Raw genomic sequence first — 17,194 nt, 5'->3', positions numbered from 1 at the left:
CTATTTCCTCCTCTTTTTTCCTCCCTCTTTTTTCTTTCTTTCATTTTTTTCTTCTTATAATCAGATACATGTTTCCCTTCTATTTTCTCATAATTTCCATAATGAAAACACTAGCATGTCACAAGTTCTCTTTGATTCAATTTGGAAAATGGGTAAAATGATCCATTTGCATGTTTTTCTTTGTTTTCCATTAACTATAGTTAGGGAGGTTACTTCACCTCCCCCTTCAACATCATCTAATTTCTAAAATGGCATCAGCCATAATGTTGTCTACCAACTTTCAAAGAATTTACCAATAAAATTTAGGACCTCCACTGCCTCTCTTCTCTTTTCTTCATTATGGGATTTTACTTTTTGTCAATTTATAGGGTTAAACTTGGACAGCTTAGGGTTCAAAACTTAGGTGCTTATTTGTAGTGATTGATTCTAGGTGTTGATCGCAAGCCATAACTTAGGAGGGATAAGCCCCAAATCTAAAATGGGTGCCGGTGATGGAGTCGTGGAAGGGGAGGGTGGGTGTGAAGGGGTTGTAGAGGGTGGGGCCGAAGGGGGAGCACTTATCTTTCTTTGTTTATTTATTATTTTTATTTTTTGGTGGTGGTGGTTTCCAGCAGTGGGGCGATGGTGGGTGATTTCCAGCAGGGTCACCCTTCACCTACCTGTATGCTTAATTCAGAGTAGGGTATGGGGGTATAATTGTAATTTTAGGTTTGGGTTTGACTTTGAAACTAGGGTTTAAATTAAGGAGCATTTGAGTCATTTTAACACATAAGAGGTAATTTGGTCATATTTTGAATTTACTTTCTGACAGTTTCAAATGGACTTTGACGGAGGGGGGGCCCAAATGTAATATATGGGCTACTAGGGACTACACATTAGTTTATCCCCAACCGGACTGCAAATTTTTCTGAAGAATAAGGATGCAATGGATGGGGGGAGAAGTCGGAAAGAGGATGCTGTACTTGGAGAATTGCTGAATTGTTGCTGGAATGTTGAATGATTGCTGAAAATTGTTGGAGCTTGAAGACCATGGCTATTTACTCACTCTAATGCCGCAATGGCCCTCCCAAGGAAGCCATACTTTTTTTCCAACTCAGAAGTTTTAAAAATCAATTCAACTTGGGTTTACAAAGATTGGAGGTTTTATTTATAGCCTCAAAAAGAAACATACTGAGACTCAGACAAGAAAACCTATTGGACTTTAAATTAGAACTCTAATTCTAAGTATGACACTGAGTTTACTAAAAAGCACTTACATAAACAAGTACCCTCTCATGACTTACTCTAGAGAGATCCAATTAGGATTCTAAGAGTAGATATGGATCCTAATGAAAAATAGACTCAAACTAGGGGATTCCAATACAACTAGGAATTACACCTAGACAAGGGCTCTGCAATAACTCACAAAATACTAATCCAAATGCAAAATTAGACATAGATCTAGGGTCCAAAGTCCAAACAACAAACTGAACTCAATGGAACCCATACCTAGGATGGCACAAAATTGGCAAAATTATGAAAATAGCCCTGGTCTAAAGAGGGTTTTAGGGTTTGGGTAGTAACCCTAGGCCATGCACCCCTAGAAAAGTTTACATCATAATTCTCTACTTCAATCTATATTGGTGAGATTACTCTTTTTCAGAATTATTTTTGGGTGAATAATAAATAACATTAAAACCCCAAGAAGGGGAAAGAAGGGAATGTACGAAGTGGATGAAAGAGGGGTGGGGGTACAACCAACCACCAAAAGGGAGGCTGGAGAGGGGAACCTAAACCCCAAGTAACAATAATGAGCATGTTCCTTGGGGTATCCATAATAGGGGGTGGTGGGTATGCTGAAGCCTAATATAAAAATCAAAACATATGGCTTTCCAAGTCATGTACAAGGATCTAGATTTGGAAGTCCATCTCCTAATAGTACACTCCCACCACAAGTGGTGTATAGTAGCATTAAGAACTAACTTACCAACCCAATCACAAATAAAGGAGCTTGAGAAGGCTTTTAAGATTCAAGATCACTCTTGAGGAAAACCAAATGGACATTTGGAGTGGGCCAAATGAAAGGGATGACTTTTTCCCAAAGGAAGCAGGAGAAGGGGCAAGAAAAGAATAGGTGGTTTAGGTCCTCTGAACCATTCCAACAAAAGATGTAGTTAGGGTTAATAGGGATGTGGCGGCTAGTGAGAAAGGATTGGGTGGGGAGGCCATGGTTAAGGTCTCGCCAAAAGGTGAGAGAGTGGTGCAGGATGACCTTTGAACCAAACCAAGGGTGACTGAGGGAGAGAGGGAGTAGGTGAGGTTCTAGGTTGAAGAAGAAGAGTAGGTGCTGGAAGGGGAGGGAAGCCAAATGGTGAGTTCTAAAAGGGGGTTGAGGAGAGGGGGAAGAGAAGTCTAGACTTGTGTTAGCCAAAGGGTGAGGCAAGGGGGACCAAGTGCCATCAGTAATGAAGGTGGAGAGTGGAGAGGGGTGGGTTTGGGAATATGAGACTCATAAATAGTATAGGGGCCAAAGAGGGTGTAAAGAATACCCATCAGACGCTATGGATCTAGGTAGAAGGAAATAGAGGATCCATAGAAGATGCGAGTGGAGATGGTGGAAAGAGCAATCGGTCTAAGGAGGAGGATCTTGCTCTAGTCCCATAAAGGGTTAGATGGGACGGTGGCAGTCCAGATGGAGTCAGACTTAAGGAGGTAGGAGTACACCCTGGTAACCCAAATAAAGTCATGCTTGGAAGCAATCTTCCAGATGGGTTTTAGAAGAGAGGACACATTGATGTCTTGGATGTGGTGGATGCTGAGACCACCCTCAATTTTTGGACAGCAAACATCTGACCAACTAATAAGATTGATGAGGTGAGAGACCTCTTGTCCTTTCCAGAGGAAAGAATAGAAGGGGATTCCATTGCATGGATGGTGGACTTAGGAATAGAGAAAATGCCACACCAGTAGAGATATGAGACTTCGAGCAAATGACACAACTCTACTAGCGAAGGAAAGGAACTTGTCTTTCCACAACTAGAGTTTTTTTGGGATATGGTCCAACATTTGGGGCATAATGGTGGGAGGTGAGCCTCCCAGGGATGAGGGGAAGGCCTAGGTAAGTCATGGGAAAGGAGCCAAGGTTGAATCCAGTGAGGTGAAGGAGAGAATCCCGGATGGAGTCTAAGACACCAAAAAGGAAGAGAGTGGATTTTTTTATGTTGACACGAATTCTAGAAATGGATTCAAAGAGGGAAAAAAGGGCAAAGAGGATGGAAGATAAGGAGTGGGTGGCTTTGGAAAAGATCATGAGATCATCTGCAAAAGCGAGGTGAGTGAGGTTCAGGGACTTGCACTTCCGGATGGGGAAGATGATGAGTTGATCAGTTTTGGATTACAGGATGGGAGAGAAAACCTCCAAGGCAAGCTAGACGAGGAAAAGGGAAAATGGACAACCCAGGCGAATCCCAACGTAGGAAAGGGAAGAAGCCCGCGGGAGAGCCGTTGGTGATGATGGAAAAGTAAGGGGTAAAGATGTAGACCTCAATCCAATGGACATTATGGTCAGAGGACCTATTGCTGAGAGGATGTCGCTAATAAAATCTCAATGAAGGGAATCGAAAGCTTTGTGGAGGTCCACCTTCAAGAGGGCAATAGAGGAGTGGTTAGGGCTAACCATGGAGGACATCACTTTTTTGGGGCGATTGGCGAGGATCTTAGAGATGAATTTGCGAAGGAAATTATAGAGAGAGATGGGGTGAAAATCTGATAGGGAAGAAGCTCCAGGTTTTTCGAGGATGAGGCAAATGAAGGTTTGGTTGATGGAGGAGAGTTAGGAGGGGTTGAACAAGGTCCACTTCTATAAGGTCCCAAGTGGCAAAGAAGAAGTCCATACTGAAACCATCAGGCCCTAGGGCTTTGTTGGTTTTATGGGATCTACTAACCTATGAGAATCTCATCATCTGAGGGGATAGAGAGGAGGAAGTCAAGGGAGGCAGCGTCTACGAATTTACTAAAGAGAGGGGGGAGGGGGAGGTTTTATGAAATCTGCTAACCATGAGAATCTCATCATTCGAGGGGATAGAGAGGAGGAAGTCGAGGGTGGCAGGGTCTACAAATTTATTAAGGAGAGGGGGGAGGGGCCAAAAAGGGTAGAGAAGAAAGAAACCGCTTTTGATTTGATGCTAGCTAGATTAGAAAACCAATAGCCATTACTAGAGAGGATAATGGGGATGGAATTGTAGTTGTGTTGAGCTTTGACAAAGCAGTGGAAAAGGGAAGTATTGACATCCCCATGCTCAAGCCATTTAATCCTGGATTTTTTACGAAGGAAGCTTTCTTCTTGAGATGCAAGGGAAGAGACCTCAGAGAAGAAAGTTCTTTCGTGAAGAAAGACGGGTCGCTCCTCGCGGCATAAGAAACACGGGAAGAAATATTGCCAAGGGAGGAAAAGAATTAGCACGACCCATAATTGGGCTCGGTAAAGGAGAGGACATGAGTGGGCCTAGGGAGTCAAGGCCCAAAAGTTAGTTGCCGGGTAGTGGGTGGATGGTGGGCCCCATTGATTGAAGGTGGGGCTAACAAAGGGGGAAAATGGGGTGGGGACACAAGCACCTTGCACATGTTAGAGTTAGGGGCCAAGTTGGGTTTGGTTGGATTAAAAGAGGGTCAGTTAACGTCTTCAATGGGAGGGAATAGGGTAAATATGCTGGGGTTTCAGCATTGTTGCAAGGGTTGGGGTAGCATGAAAAGGAAACGAGACGATACTTGCTTGAGCAACAGGATCAGGAGGGCCAGCCCTAGCAGCGATCTGGTGGTAGGAAGGTAAAGGTCATTTGCAATGACAACAAGAGGAGCATCAGTGTTTGCAGTGAATAGAGATTGGCCAGAATCCACTTCAGCAGCAGAGGTGGATGCAGTGGTCAGAGGAGCATTACCCAAAAGCGTTGTTGACGAGGTACGGTTCTTTTTCTTTATTCTTTTGCGCTAGTAGGTCTTCGAAAGGTCTCCGACAAGAGGGTCTGCAGCGGAAATATCAACAGTAATTGATTCCAAGGCATGAATGGTGTTTTGAAACATTTTGCGGAGCTTCGTACGGCTTATGTTCTTTAGATAATGAGTTGTGGGTAGGTAGAGTAGCAAACGGTGGTGCGGGAAGTGTAGCATCGATTGTGGTAACTGGCTTCAAAACAGAGTTGCATGTGGCCGATTCATGTCCAAAAGAGGAATAAATTTCACATCGGGCACGATCCAATCATAGTTGATGATTTGATCATATCTGAATCCCTTATCATCTTCAATGGTGATGAAAGGCGAAAGAGGCTTGGTGGCAGAGGTTTTGATGCATAAGCAAGCATAAGATAGGCTCTCCATGTTGATAATTTTGGATTCTGAGTGTAAGGGCCTCCCTATCACAGAGGCAATGTGGCTTAAACACTCGGGGTTCTAGAACCCAAGGGGCAAACCCGGGAGGTTGATCCACAGCAGAAGAGTGTTGAAGTTGACCTTGCAGAGAATGAATGCTCCTATGTTCTGAGGATAGTGGAGGACTTCCCGACGAACCACAGAGAGCCTTCAATAGCTCGATCTTTTACCAACAGAGGAGGCAAATTTTAAAAGAAATTTCCATTGTCAAGGAGGTAAGTCTGGCAAACCAAGGGTTTTCCATTGTTTAGAGAGTGAAGATTTGATAGTAGCAGAGGGGGGCATGGACCAATGAATTGGCGATGGTTGCCGATTGCCAACGATGGATGCCAGGGTCAGTTGCAAGGATGGGCAGTGAACAAGGGGCCCTGCTCCATTAGAAGATGGGGGAATGTAAGGTTGAATTTGGGAGGTGATGGTTCATTTGCAAGGGAGATGAAGAGAGAGTTCCATGATTTAGGTGGGGCTAGAAGTGGGGGAGAGGTGACAGCGTTGTCAGTGGTGCGTGGAGGGTTGTCGGAGATGGTGGGCCGAAGGTTGGCAAAAGACTTGGAGTGGGTATGCAGTTTCAGGTTCAAAGGGAGGTGGATTCCGGCAAGGCATTCATCAGGTCAAGATGTATAATGTTAAGCTTGTCCTATTTAGAAACAACAATGATAATCTCACTTTCTTTCCCTACTCTTTTTCAGAATTTGTTTTCCTAACATCTGGTATGTTAGACTATTTGCTATCGTTGTCCATAATTAGTTTTTAACTCTTTTTGAAACAAGGTTCCCAGAGAAACCTGTATCTGTTTAATGTTTAAAAGAATCAAAATGTATGTTCTTTCGAAATGGCTTGTATAAAATGGGTTCTTGTTATTTGTTTTAATGATACAATACATTTGTATTAATTAACAATAATGTGCGTGTAGGTTTTGTCATCTGCCTCCTTTTGAACAAGAATGTGTGATACCTGAACAACAGACTGGACGTGGAATTATAACTATTGATGCCAAACGATCTCAATATCTTCTCAAAGACACCATGCAGAATTCCACTGCAAAAAGAAGATTGCAAGGTAGCATGTTAGTCTCCTTTTCATTCCAATCTGTATCTTTTTTCTTTACCCTCCCCAGCAAGTCGATGGAGATTTGATTTTGAAATTTAGAATCACCTACTTTGTTGTACAATCAGTGAGTATTAACAGAGAAAATAATTGAGGTTTAGTGCAGATTAGCAGCAACCAGAAAACTGGTTATACATTCAATCTTAAAGCTGCTGCCTTATGGTTCCTTTTGGAAATACTTATGAAATTGAAATATTGGATAAATAAAAAAAAAAAAATAAAAACTTAGAAAACAGTGGTTGACATACTGACAGCTGTAGAAACTTGTATTTGTTCTTTCTCTGCTTTTCTGAATTGCGTTTGCTTTGAAGGCACTTCAGGCAAATTGTTCAAAATACCTGTGTACACATTATCTTTGAGAGTGTGTGGTGCAGCATTTTGGGTATTTTGTATTAATTTCCTGATGCCCAATTCTGCATCAGGTTTGAATGCCATATTCCTTATCTAATTCTGATTTATGTTTGCTTAAAATTTTGGTTTTGTAGATGAGAATGATGCCGAAACGAGTCAGGTAAATGCCTCGGAGTTACGCAGGCCACAGTTCAAGACCCATTGGACAGGGACTGGCATTGAGAGTGATGGTGAGTCGACTCAAAGAATGAGCAAGGATATGGTTCCTGGATTGAATAGACCTACATGGACAATAAACGGAAGTGAAGGTAAGGATCTTAGTCGGCCAAAATTTAAGAGACTGAAGAGGGGGCCTGCAAGGAGACGTAGCAGGCGTAGGTAAATAACACGTACAGGAGCACCAAGCTGTTCTTCCTCTCTTCATTGTACAGTCATCTTTAATGAACGGAATCCGTTTCAGCAGTCTGTATGTATGATTTTGTTTTACAATCTATAGGAAATAACATCTTGGAAAACTGTTTTTGGAGCCTTGTGGTTCATAGTTCCAGATGCATGGCTGGAATCTTTTGCACAAAACTCATGAGTTGGTATGACTCGTTTAAAGGGTAAAATCCCAACTATGTTTTGTTACGAGGATTCTGTTGAATGGTTTAGCATGTACAGTAAGTACCCTTATGAAGTTCTTTTGTAACTGAAACACAGTACAAGTTTTTCTTGTTCCAACTGATGTTTGTGAAGATGTTGTAAAATTCTGCAACAAATTTCTTTTGACCCATGTTTCAAGTTACTAGTTTGATCCATCTCTGTCGCAATACTCAAATGTGTGATTCAACTCATAGTTCCTCAAATCCCTGTGGCTGCTAGAAGCAAAAGTTTCATCTAACAAAATACTGTACGGCAGCTTGTCACAACAAAGTTTACTTGGTCAATGACCCATGGAGGATCAACCAGTGAAGATTCAAGCAGAACATTTTTTGAAGCTTCCAACTTAGGAATTAGTGATGATAAACCCCAGAGGAACTGAGTTCCTTTTTCTTTTCTGTTTTGGGTCAGAATAGGATTCAAGGTGAAACTCATGCAAATTATGAAAGAAAATGTCAAAACAAAAAAAAAGCATCAAATGTTGGGAGTAAGCCTCTCAATCTTAAAGGTTGCAGCTTGAACATGCTTTAAATCAATTACTTGAAAGAAATGTGTGTCAAATGGATTCAACACAAGTTCATACAACACATAAAAGAAATTTTTTGAAATTTGTTATGATGAGGTTGTCAATGTTTTTACTCGTAGATAAAGATGAATTCTAGAAAAGTTTCCCCGCTCAGTCCCGAAGAAGTCTTACTCACCACAAAAAAAAGCTCCATTTTCTCCATAAAAAAAAAATGCTGTCCACCTTCGTAGGCAATGTCTCCGCCCACCGTCCCCCACAGAAAAATCTCTCCTGTCGAAAAATCTCTCGGTCCATAGTCCCCTACATAAAAATCTCTCTCCTACCGGAAAATCTTGTTAGGGTTAGGGTTTCAGCACAAGGTTGCTATAAGCATTACACCCTGAGTATCTAGATTGGAATATCCAAACCATTGCTTCCAGGAGTATTTATAGACCAACACTAGGTTCTACAGATTTATAGACTAACACTAGGTTCTACAGTTAGTTGGACTCTCCCACAAAGCCCATTACAACGTTGGATCGTAATTGATCCGATGGCCTATATTATAACATACATTGGGTATAACTCAAATACTTCAATCATATTTGAATATGACTCAAATACCTCAACAATCTCCTCCTATGTTCTACATATTGTTTTAGCGTTAGTCCCATAAATTTAATGTTCAAACTCAATACAAAATCATTCATAACTTTCCAAAAGAGAATAGTATTCAATAAAATCCAAAAGAACACTTTGAATAAAAAACATGAGTTTTAGGACAAATCTAAATCCAATATAATTAGAAGTTTTTCTTGGAATTGAATTACTTATTCTCACAAAGAACAATATAATTGCTCCTTGCATCGTTGAACGATTTACTCATAAAGTGAATCATCCTTATTGAGATCCATCCTGATAGCTTTGATTGATTTTACTTGTCAAGTAAATCTTTCCACCAAGCTAGAGGGTTGGATTCGCTCCTCCATTTTCGTCATCCATTGCAAATTTACCAAAATATGAATTTCATAATATACGAATTCAATCATTTGCATAAGTATCTAGTTCAATCAAAAGAACTAAGTACAACCCACATGATGACTGAAAATCATTCGCATTCTCACAAGTTTCTACTCAAGAACAAGATATAAATGGTTTCTTTTACAAAGAACCATTCCATGTTTCTATTTGGAATGTTAAAGTTATCATGTCTAACATAGTTTGCATTCTCATTAAGTTTCTATACAAAAACAAGATCTAAATGGTTTCTTTTATAAAGAATCATTCCATGTTTCTATTTACAATGTTAGAGTTGTCATGTCCAACATAGTTATTGGTTATATCATCAAATTTGGAATGATAAATCTTTCTATGGAAGACATATAATCAAATGTGGAATGATATAAAGATAACAATAACATCATCGAAACATATCAACACTTTTCATATTCCTTGTTTGGAATAATAAGGTAATCAAGCTTCATACAAAGGTTGCTATATCATCAATGTAGAATGATTTCACAAACCTCTATACTCCATAATCCTGCCAAATTATCTGAAATATGTAAATTGTCATTAATGTTAACTATGGCTAGATGAAATTCGAACAATTCAAAATAACATAGTGTAGGATTAAGACATATATGTCTATATAGTCTTTAACTCCATCTCCCCCACAATTTTGAATATTCGATTTGTATTTCAATCCCCTTTATAAGGGCCTTTGCCATGTTCTATCTTGATCACACATCAACTAAAGTGATCACTTGTTGTTCTATTAGATAATTTAGCACAACCTACATTAGCCTAATTTGTCTCATCTTACCATTAAAGAGTGATGTATTAGCTATCATTGTTTTTGCTAATTATCACAAAACAAATCTTTAAGTTAATCAAAGGAATATTCAAAATCGGATCTTTTATCTATTCTCTGTCTTATCTCCTCTTGAGACTAGAAAATATAATTCTGATTTCATTAAAGATAGAATTCAAAACAATATAAGTTCATCCCTTGGATTTCCTTTCAACTATCACTTCACCTAGTGTAAAAATAATCACTAGTAGATTTGCTATTTCTATTTTTGAGCAATAAGATACATCAGAATTATCCTTCCAAAATGTGAGGATGTCAAATTTATACAAGAGCATAGTTTTAAAGTACCCTTAAGGTATCTTATTAGCTTTGTAAAGGCAAACCAATACTCTCTATTAGGATTACTAGTGAATCAACTCAACATGCCTACTATATCAGTTATGTCTAGCTTAATGCAACTTATTGTATACATGAGACTACCAATCAGTTTAGAATGGTCTAACTAATTCACAGTTTTACTATCATTCGATACAAGCTTTTGTTATAATCATATGATGTCTCTACTTGTTTTGCATCCATTGTATCCCCATCTTGAAAATAATTTTTCAATATAGCTAGATTGGCTAAGGGTAATTCATTGCCCAGAAAAAATTACTTTCATGCCAAAAATAGTGTTTATGACACCAAGATCCATCATATCAAATTCTTTAGCTAAGATTTCTTCGATGTCACTCACTACAAAATGAATCGAACTAAGAATCAGCATGTCGTCTATATATAAGTAAATAATTATGACCTTATTTAACACAGTAGAGATATTTATCAGAATTACTCGTTTGAAACTCAAAGCTCTTTACTTATTTTGTCAAATTTTTGTGCCATAATTTAGGTGCTTATTTAAAATCAGAAGACTAAATTAATTTATAGTCTTTCGAAACCTTTTATGACATACCCTTCAATTTTTTTCATGTAGGTTTTATAATTAATATACTCTTTGTCCATATCATTTACTCTATCAGAATCCACAAAATTTAAAACTGATATGAATAACTTGATATAAAATAAAAAACTTAGAGACATGTCCTTCTATTTACAAGACCAAGAATCATAAACACAAGAATCATAAGACTGAATCAAAAACACATTAGTGTTCTATAGAACAAATTTAGACTCTTTCACCCAAATTTTGTTTTCTCTTTCTTGCATTGATTTTAGACCCAATGAAGGTCTCTAACTTGGTCAGGTTAATTGAATTTATATCTCCATTCAGGTGTTCTCTCTCTTCCCCTTTTTTTTTTTTCTTTCTTGACAAAAGAGAATGAGTGGCAATTTCTTTCTCGATTTCAATAGTGATAAATCATCTGGAAATATTTAAATTCTCCATTCTTTACTCAAAGCATCTAGAAAGATTTAAAAATTTACCATCCACATAATTCCACCTTAGTTTAACTGTTCAAAAAGAAAATATCACTATGATTTTAAAGCCTTAACAACAAAACATCACATTTACCAAAGGTTGCCAATCCAATATTTAACAAAGAAATATGTATAATCTTTATACAAAATTCAATTCAACTACAACTAAAGTGAAACTAAGAATAGATGAGAAACCATCACTTAAATGGTTAGAATAAAGTTGGCTTGTGCTAGCCTAAGTGTTGGAACATTTTAAACCAATGATTCATGAGCATCTAACAAGAATCACAAGTAGTAGCTAATAATTGCAACATTAATCAAAGGTTAACATCCATGCTAGATTTGAAAATCAAAATCAGCAATGCAATGTTAAATGAAAGATGAACCTATAGAGAAAAGATTATTAGTACCTTATACCATATATTCAAGAATCATACTTTGAAAACAAATATAATTGTACCTTCTTGATATGAGAAGTGAGCAATTAAGCTCCAATCCACGATCTACTTAAGAAATTTCAAAGAGAATTTCTCAAATTCTCTTCATCTATTCACTGTACACGAAAGGCCAACCCCACTTTGAAGTAAACCATGCCATCACTACTGAATTAGGAAAAATTGCCAGTTGCAGTCTTCATCAGAGCCATAGTCATAGCCTCATAGGGCGAACTGCTGCATTCACATTTGTTTGCATTGATCTCTGATTTGGAAGCTGTTGCAAATACAGGTAGTGTTGATGCAACCTACAATACCTCTCGTCTTCCATATGCCGCCAAGGAAGAGGTGATTGTGTTTCCATGAAATACTGATGCTGATACGGTTTCATTGGAACTCCACTCCAGGGACAGGAACACCTCATTAAACCTGTCAAGTAAGCATTCCAGGAGCTAATGGCGGAGTACATTGGTTGGCTTGGCTCCGTAGTTGCTCTCCATGGACACCAGATAAATTCTCAAGTGGCTTTACTTCCGTGCTTGCGTCGTTCTTCGTCCTCTCTCCGCGAAGCTAAACGTGGATGTCGATCGGATTCTGAAACTCGAATTTTTCGCTCTCTCAAACACAATAATTGAAATTCACACATAAAAAAAATATGTTTTAAAATTGTTGGAGTTAGGGTGTAGGGTTTAAGTATAAAGTTGCTTAAAGCATTACACCGACTATCTAAACTAACACTAGGTTCTACGGATAGTTGGACTCTCCCACAAGACTCATTACACCGTTGGATCATAACTAATCCGATGGGCTATATTAGAACACGTTGGGTATAGCTCAAACACTTCAATCATATTTGTCATTACAGTGTTGGTAAAGTGGTAAGATCCATACTTCTCAGTGGAGAGGTCATGAGTGCGTGACATGGTGGTGCCTACCGTTAGATGCATACCATATGAATCTTATTAGATCCCCCACCTTCGGTTTATTTTGAGGAAAGACCAATTTTATCTCGCTTAAGTTGGTTAAATGTGCACGTGATGTTTTGAACAACTGAGATTTAATGAAATTTTATGTGACGTGCATCCAACCGTGGGGCACCACCCCATCATGCACCCCACACAAGTACAATCCGATCCCAATAGGTCCCACATGGACCCACACAATGTGTATAGTGAAAAGTGTAATAGAAAGTGATCTAGAGACCCAATATTCTCCCATCCCTTTCTTCCATCTTCAATCACTTCAGTGTCACAAAGAGCCAACCTCTCTAGTCGATTCATGGAAGATAACTCTCTCTTATCGTCGTCTCTCTCTCCACTACCGCCTCAACTTGCAGAAAGTTTGACGGATGGAGCCATTATAGGGTTTGCAGAAGTTTACTGTCACCACTGCAACTTTGGTGCCAACTTCTGCCAAGGCCATTAATGTAGTTCTCGGTCGTTGTTCCTCTCTCGAAGAACTCACCGTAGACTTTTTCTGTTGTATTTCTTACTTTGTCCATGATCGAGGTTCATAGTTTCTTTATAATTTAATGGAGAAGGAATGAGCTTCAGAGAATTAAAAGTTGAAGGCGACGGCACAGAGGCCTGGTACCAGATGATGCAAGTGCGTATTTCTCTCATAAAAGTTCCAATATCTTACTTTTCTGAGTTTTTATGTTCAGAATTAGAAATGAAGTGGGTTCGAATACGTAATCAACACCAATTTGGATTGTCTAAGTCAAATGTTTAAAAATTGGAATTTGATTCTTTGAATCGTTGCACTCGATGGTTTTTATTTTTTGCGGAGTTTTAGCTCTAAGAAGTCAAAGTTGAGATTTTTAAAGTCCAGCTTGGTGCAATCGACAGGGACAGTTTCTACTCTGATTCAACGTTTAGGATCTTCCGTGTAAGTCTAGCTATTGACATTTTAGATTGAGAAATTCTTCCATTTAAAGGGGGGAAAATTATATACACCGTCCTCAGTAAACTATTGGTTTGAAATCATTTTCTTGTTATTGGAACCATGGTACCTTGTGTCGGCAACATAGGGCGATTTTTCGCTGTGTCGCTGGGGGGGCGACACCGAAACTCCCAGCGACGTCGACTTTACCAAAAGTCGACTTTACACCGATAGTCGATTTTTCGAAGACTCCACCCCCACCACTGGAACCCAAGCGAGCACCACCTCCACCCCCATTCAATGGAGATCGAAACTCCATTTGTGAAGAGTTTTGCAGAATTGCAGTCGAGAGAGAGAGAGAGAGAGAGAGAGAGAGAGAGAGAGAGAGAGAGAGAGAGAGAGAGAGAGAGAGAGAGATCGAAACCCCATCTATGAAGCAGAGCTTTGATTTGCAGTTGCACGCAGGCAAGAGAGAGAGAGAGGATCGAAAGTCGAAACCGCATCTGGACAAATCGCTCGTTTTCTTTCTCTTCCATTGCTTGCTCTCAAGTCTCAAGTCTCAAGCATGCAAAGTTGCAGAGTCTGAAACGTTGCTGCGAAACCCACCTTCCTTTCTTCCTTCCTCCGCTTTTTTGGTTTTTGGGAGGTACAGAGATGAAAATCAAGAAGACCTGTAAAAGAAAGGCAGAATCAATTGTTGTATTTGATCATTCAAAATAGATCGAGTTGCAAAGCCTGCAATAATCAGATCTGAACCGAAAATTTCGTTCGAAGATGTCCGGGAGAAAGGAAAGCTACAAGCCTACAACCTAATCTCCGGCAAATTGATCCTGAAGCTTCAAATATCCTGAAACCACCTCTATTTAAGCAAGAATAACCGATCTTGATTTGAGAGAAAGAGGGTTTGAGACAAAGAGGGAGATCTTACGAGATGAACAGGAGCTTTGATGTGTTTGATAACTTCAGAACTACACCGAGACCTGAAGCCTGAAGCTGAAGAAATGAGTTACAAAAATTGAGCGACATGTCGCCTATGTCACCCGTGTCGCCACGGTCCGACACGGCGACACGGAGCGACATGTCAAACCTTGATTGGAACACGACTCTCCCAGCGACACGACATATTTCAAATGCGAGAAAAGTTTATATGAATTTTTCATTCGATTTTTCATTTGATTTTTCGCCAAATTTACCATATTTAACAGAATTTCATTTGATTTTTCACCAATTTTTCATTCGATTTTGTATGATGAATTGTAGACTTTAATACTTCTCTTCACCAATTGTGTATTTGCGTTCTCTTTAGATCTTTACATTAGTTTATATGAATTTTTCAAATGTTCAATTCTGCCCCCATATAATCTGGCATGTGTCAATCAGAAACTTTAGATTAAATAATATTTTATACCAAAATAATGTTTCTAATGTGTTTATTGATCTCAAATTAGGCTACATAACAAAATTCAAGCCATAACCAAGGGTTGAATTTTTGTCGATACCCCTGCCAAAAGTCATTGACATGTCGCCTTGTCGATATTTCGGACATTGGTTTCAACGATAAAAATATCTAAAGGCGATAAAATTCATTATTTTTGTTAGTTTTGTAAATCTAAAGTGAGTTTAACTCATTTTATTTGGTGAAAGTCAAAACATTGACTTTTTGGTTACTTTTGTAAGGAAAAATCTTAAACTAGCTAATTTTCCACACAAAAAAGAAGAAGAAGTTATATCTATATCTCTTGATTTATAAACTATTGCCTTTATATCATTTGGCAATTGTAGAGTTTTCCTCAAGCCAGGGGCATTTGTGCTCATCCCCATTTTTGGGAATTTCACTAAAGAGTCCCTCTGATATTTTTTCATGTGCAAAATACCAGTATTTGACCGTCCTTTATTGAAACATCATTATTAATAATTAGCTTTTACAATATCAAACAAATTTGTAAAATGTACAATTCAACACTACCAAGGTCAAAGAACAGAAGATAGATTTGGAACACTATTAAATCGCTAACTAAATGTCTAGGGTGCAACTTTGTTCTTTGGACTTCTTTTCAAATCCTTCAGCTGGATTAGAAGGAATTCTTATGGTAGATAGAGAGCCTTGTTTAAGTTAAGTTTTTTGTTTTTTTCCTCTGGGATGTTTAACCCTGTCTTTGTACGGAAAAAAGAAGAAGAAAAAGATAGATTTGGAGCTGGAAATGAATTTTTCCTTTGAATATCGTATAACTTTCTCTTTCGCAAGACATGCGAGATTTTTCTCATACTAAAGAGAGAAGAATTCCTTAATATAATAACTGATTACAATCATTGAATCTCCTTGTGATACAAACATTTTCCATTTTGTACAATCAAAACATTACTAACAGAAGTCATGGAAATAGACTGGTCTTAACTAATTAAATTTCTTAATTTCTCAATCAAACTCCAGCAGAGAGATATGATATTCCACCCAAATACATTGAATAAAGTCTGGATTTCAAATTCCCAATATCCAAACAAGACCCTGTTGTTGTTAACAAGTAAGACATAGTGATCGATGTGTTAGATAGTCATCATGTGTTAGGAATATTGGTAAGCAATAAATATCACTTCACAATTCCCCCTAATAACAAGAGTCAAAACTCAACTAATATTAAATTAACACAAGATAATCTTAATTAGATAGCTAAGTGTTTCTTAATCCAAAGAAATCATAAAATATTAACAATTTGATAATGATGATGATGTACACATGGCACATTAGCACGTGATATTTATGTTTATAATAGATGCATTAGATGAGAAAGTCATGGAGATGGTTTTGTCTTTTTCCATGGAAAACTAATCCAAGCTTTTCTAAGAGCACATCTTTTCTTTTACACCTAACCACAGGGCTTTTGCTTTTCCTCTCATGGATGGATTTCTCCATTTTCCCAAATTTTCTCATTTCCCAATCAATTTCCTATAAAAGCCATTGTTGGTAGAGATAAGGTTCTTCTCACTTAATAATTTCTTTTCTAATTAAAGAAATCCACTTGTGTAGATATTTTCTTCCAGCTGTAAAAATAATGAGGAAAAGATAAAAGACTCATCCATTGCTCTCTGTCTTTTTCTTTCATTTCTGAAAAGATTCTCTTTGGAAAATTATATTCTTTTAGGGTAAAAAAAAATGGGCTGTGACTTTAGCCACTTTAAAGTTCTGGTCCAAAATATTAATTTCTCTTTGAATATTTTTATGAAAATCATCTATTAATATAATCTCACGCCTAAAAAGTAAAAGAGATTTCTCTTTTTAAAATAAAATAAAATATTTTCTTGATAAATTCACCCATTTGCTCCTAGGGTTTTCATGTGATGCAATCAACTCTTTAGGTATTTGCTTCGTAATTAATTAATAAATTAATCATTTAAATGATAATCTTTCTTAACCACAATTTAGGTGGTATGGTATTGAGTCTAATTTTATCTCACTTTTAATAATAACAAAAATTTCAAAGATGAATGTTTACTCTAGACTTTTTAATTCGATTTAAACATCTACTTTGTTTTGCTAGACTCCTGATACTCTCTCACCCTTATTCTTTATACCCCAAAGAAACAACTAATTGTCATTATCTAAGGTTTTGGGTTTCCTTTTCTGCCTTATAATTCTTCATTATC

At 37.9% G+C, this 17,194-nt stretch overlaps 1 protein-coding gene across 4 annotated transcripts in view; it reads left to right on the top strand.

Annotated features, from left to right (window-relative positions):
• Positions 1-8,168, top strand: part of LOC149015029 (uncharacterized) — a 53,389-nt gene extending 45,221 nt beyond the window's left edge. For 3 of the 4 annotated variants that reach the window (XM_089154611.1, XM_089154610.1, XM_089154609.1), the window contains exons 16-17: positions 6,317-6,462; positions 6,996-8,168. In XM_089154611.1, the coding sequence (XP_089010737.1) occupies positions 6,317-6,462; positions 6,996-7,243 (394 nt within the window). In that variant the 3' untranslated portion in view covers positions 7,244-8,168. The remainder of the gene's footprint in view (positions 1-6,316; positions 6,463-6,995) is intronic. The other variant, XM_089154607.1, reaches the window with a different exon arrangement.
• The last annotated feature ends 9,026 nt before the right edge of the window (positions 8,169-17,194 follow it).

This window comes from Hakea prostrata, chromosome 5, assembly GCF_041222555.1.
Source record: "Hakea prostrata isolate BN-2017 chromosome 5, UWA_Hpros_2, whole genome shotgun sequence".
NCBI lineage: Eukaryota > Viridiplantae > Streptophyta > Magnoliopsida > Proteales > Proteaceae > Hakea > Hakea prostrata.
The sequence above is the reverse complement of the archived record's forward strand: the minus strand, read 5'-3'. Positions and strand labels throughout refer to the sequence as shown.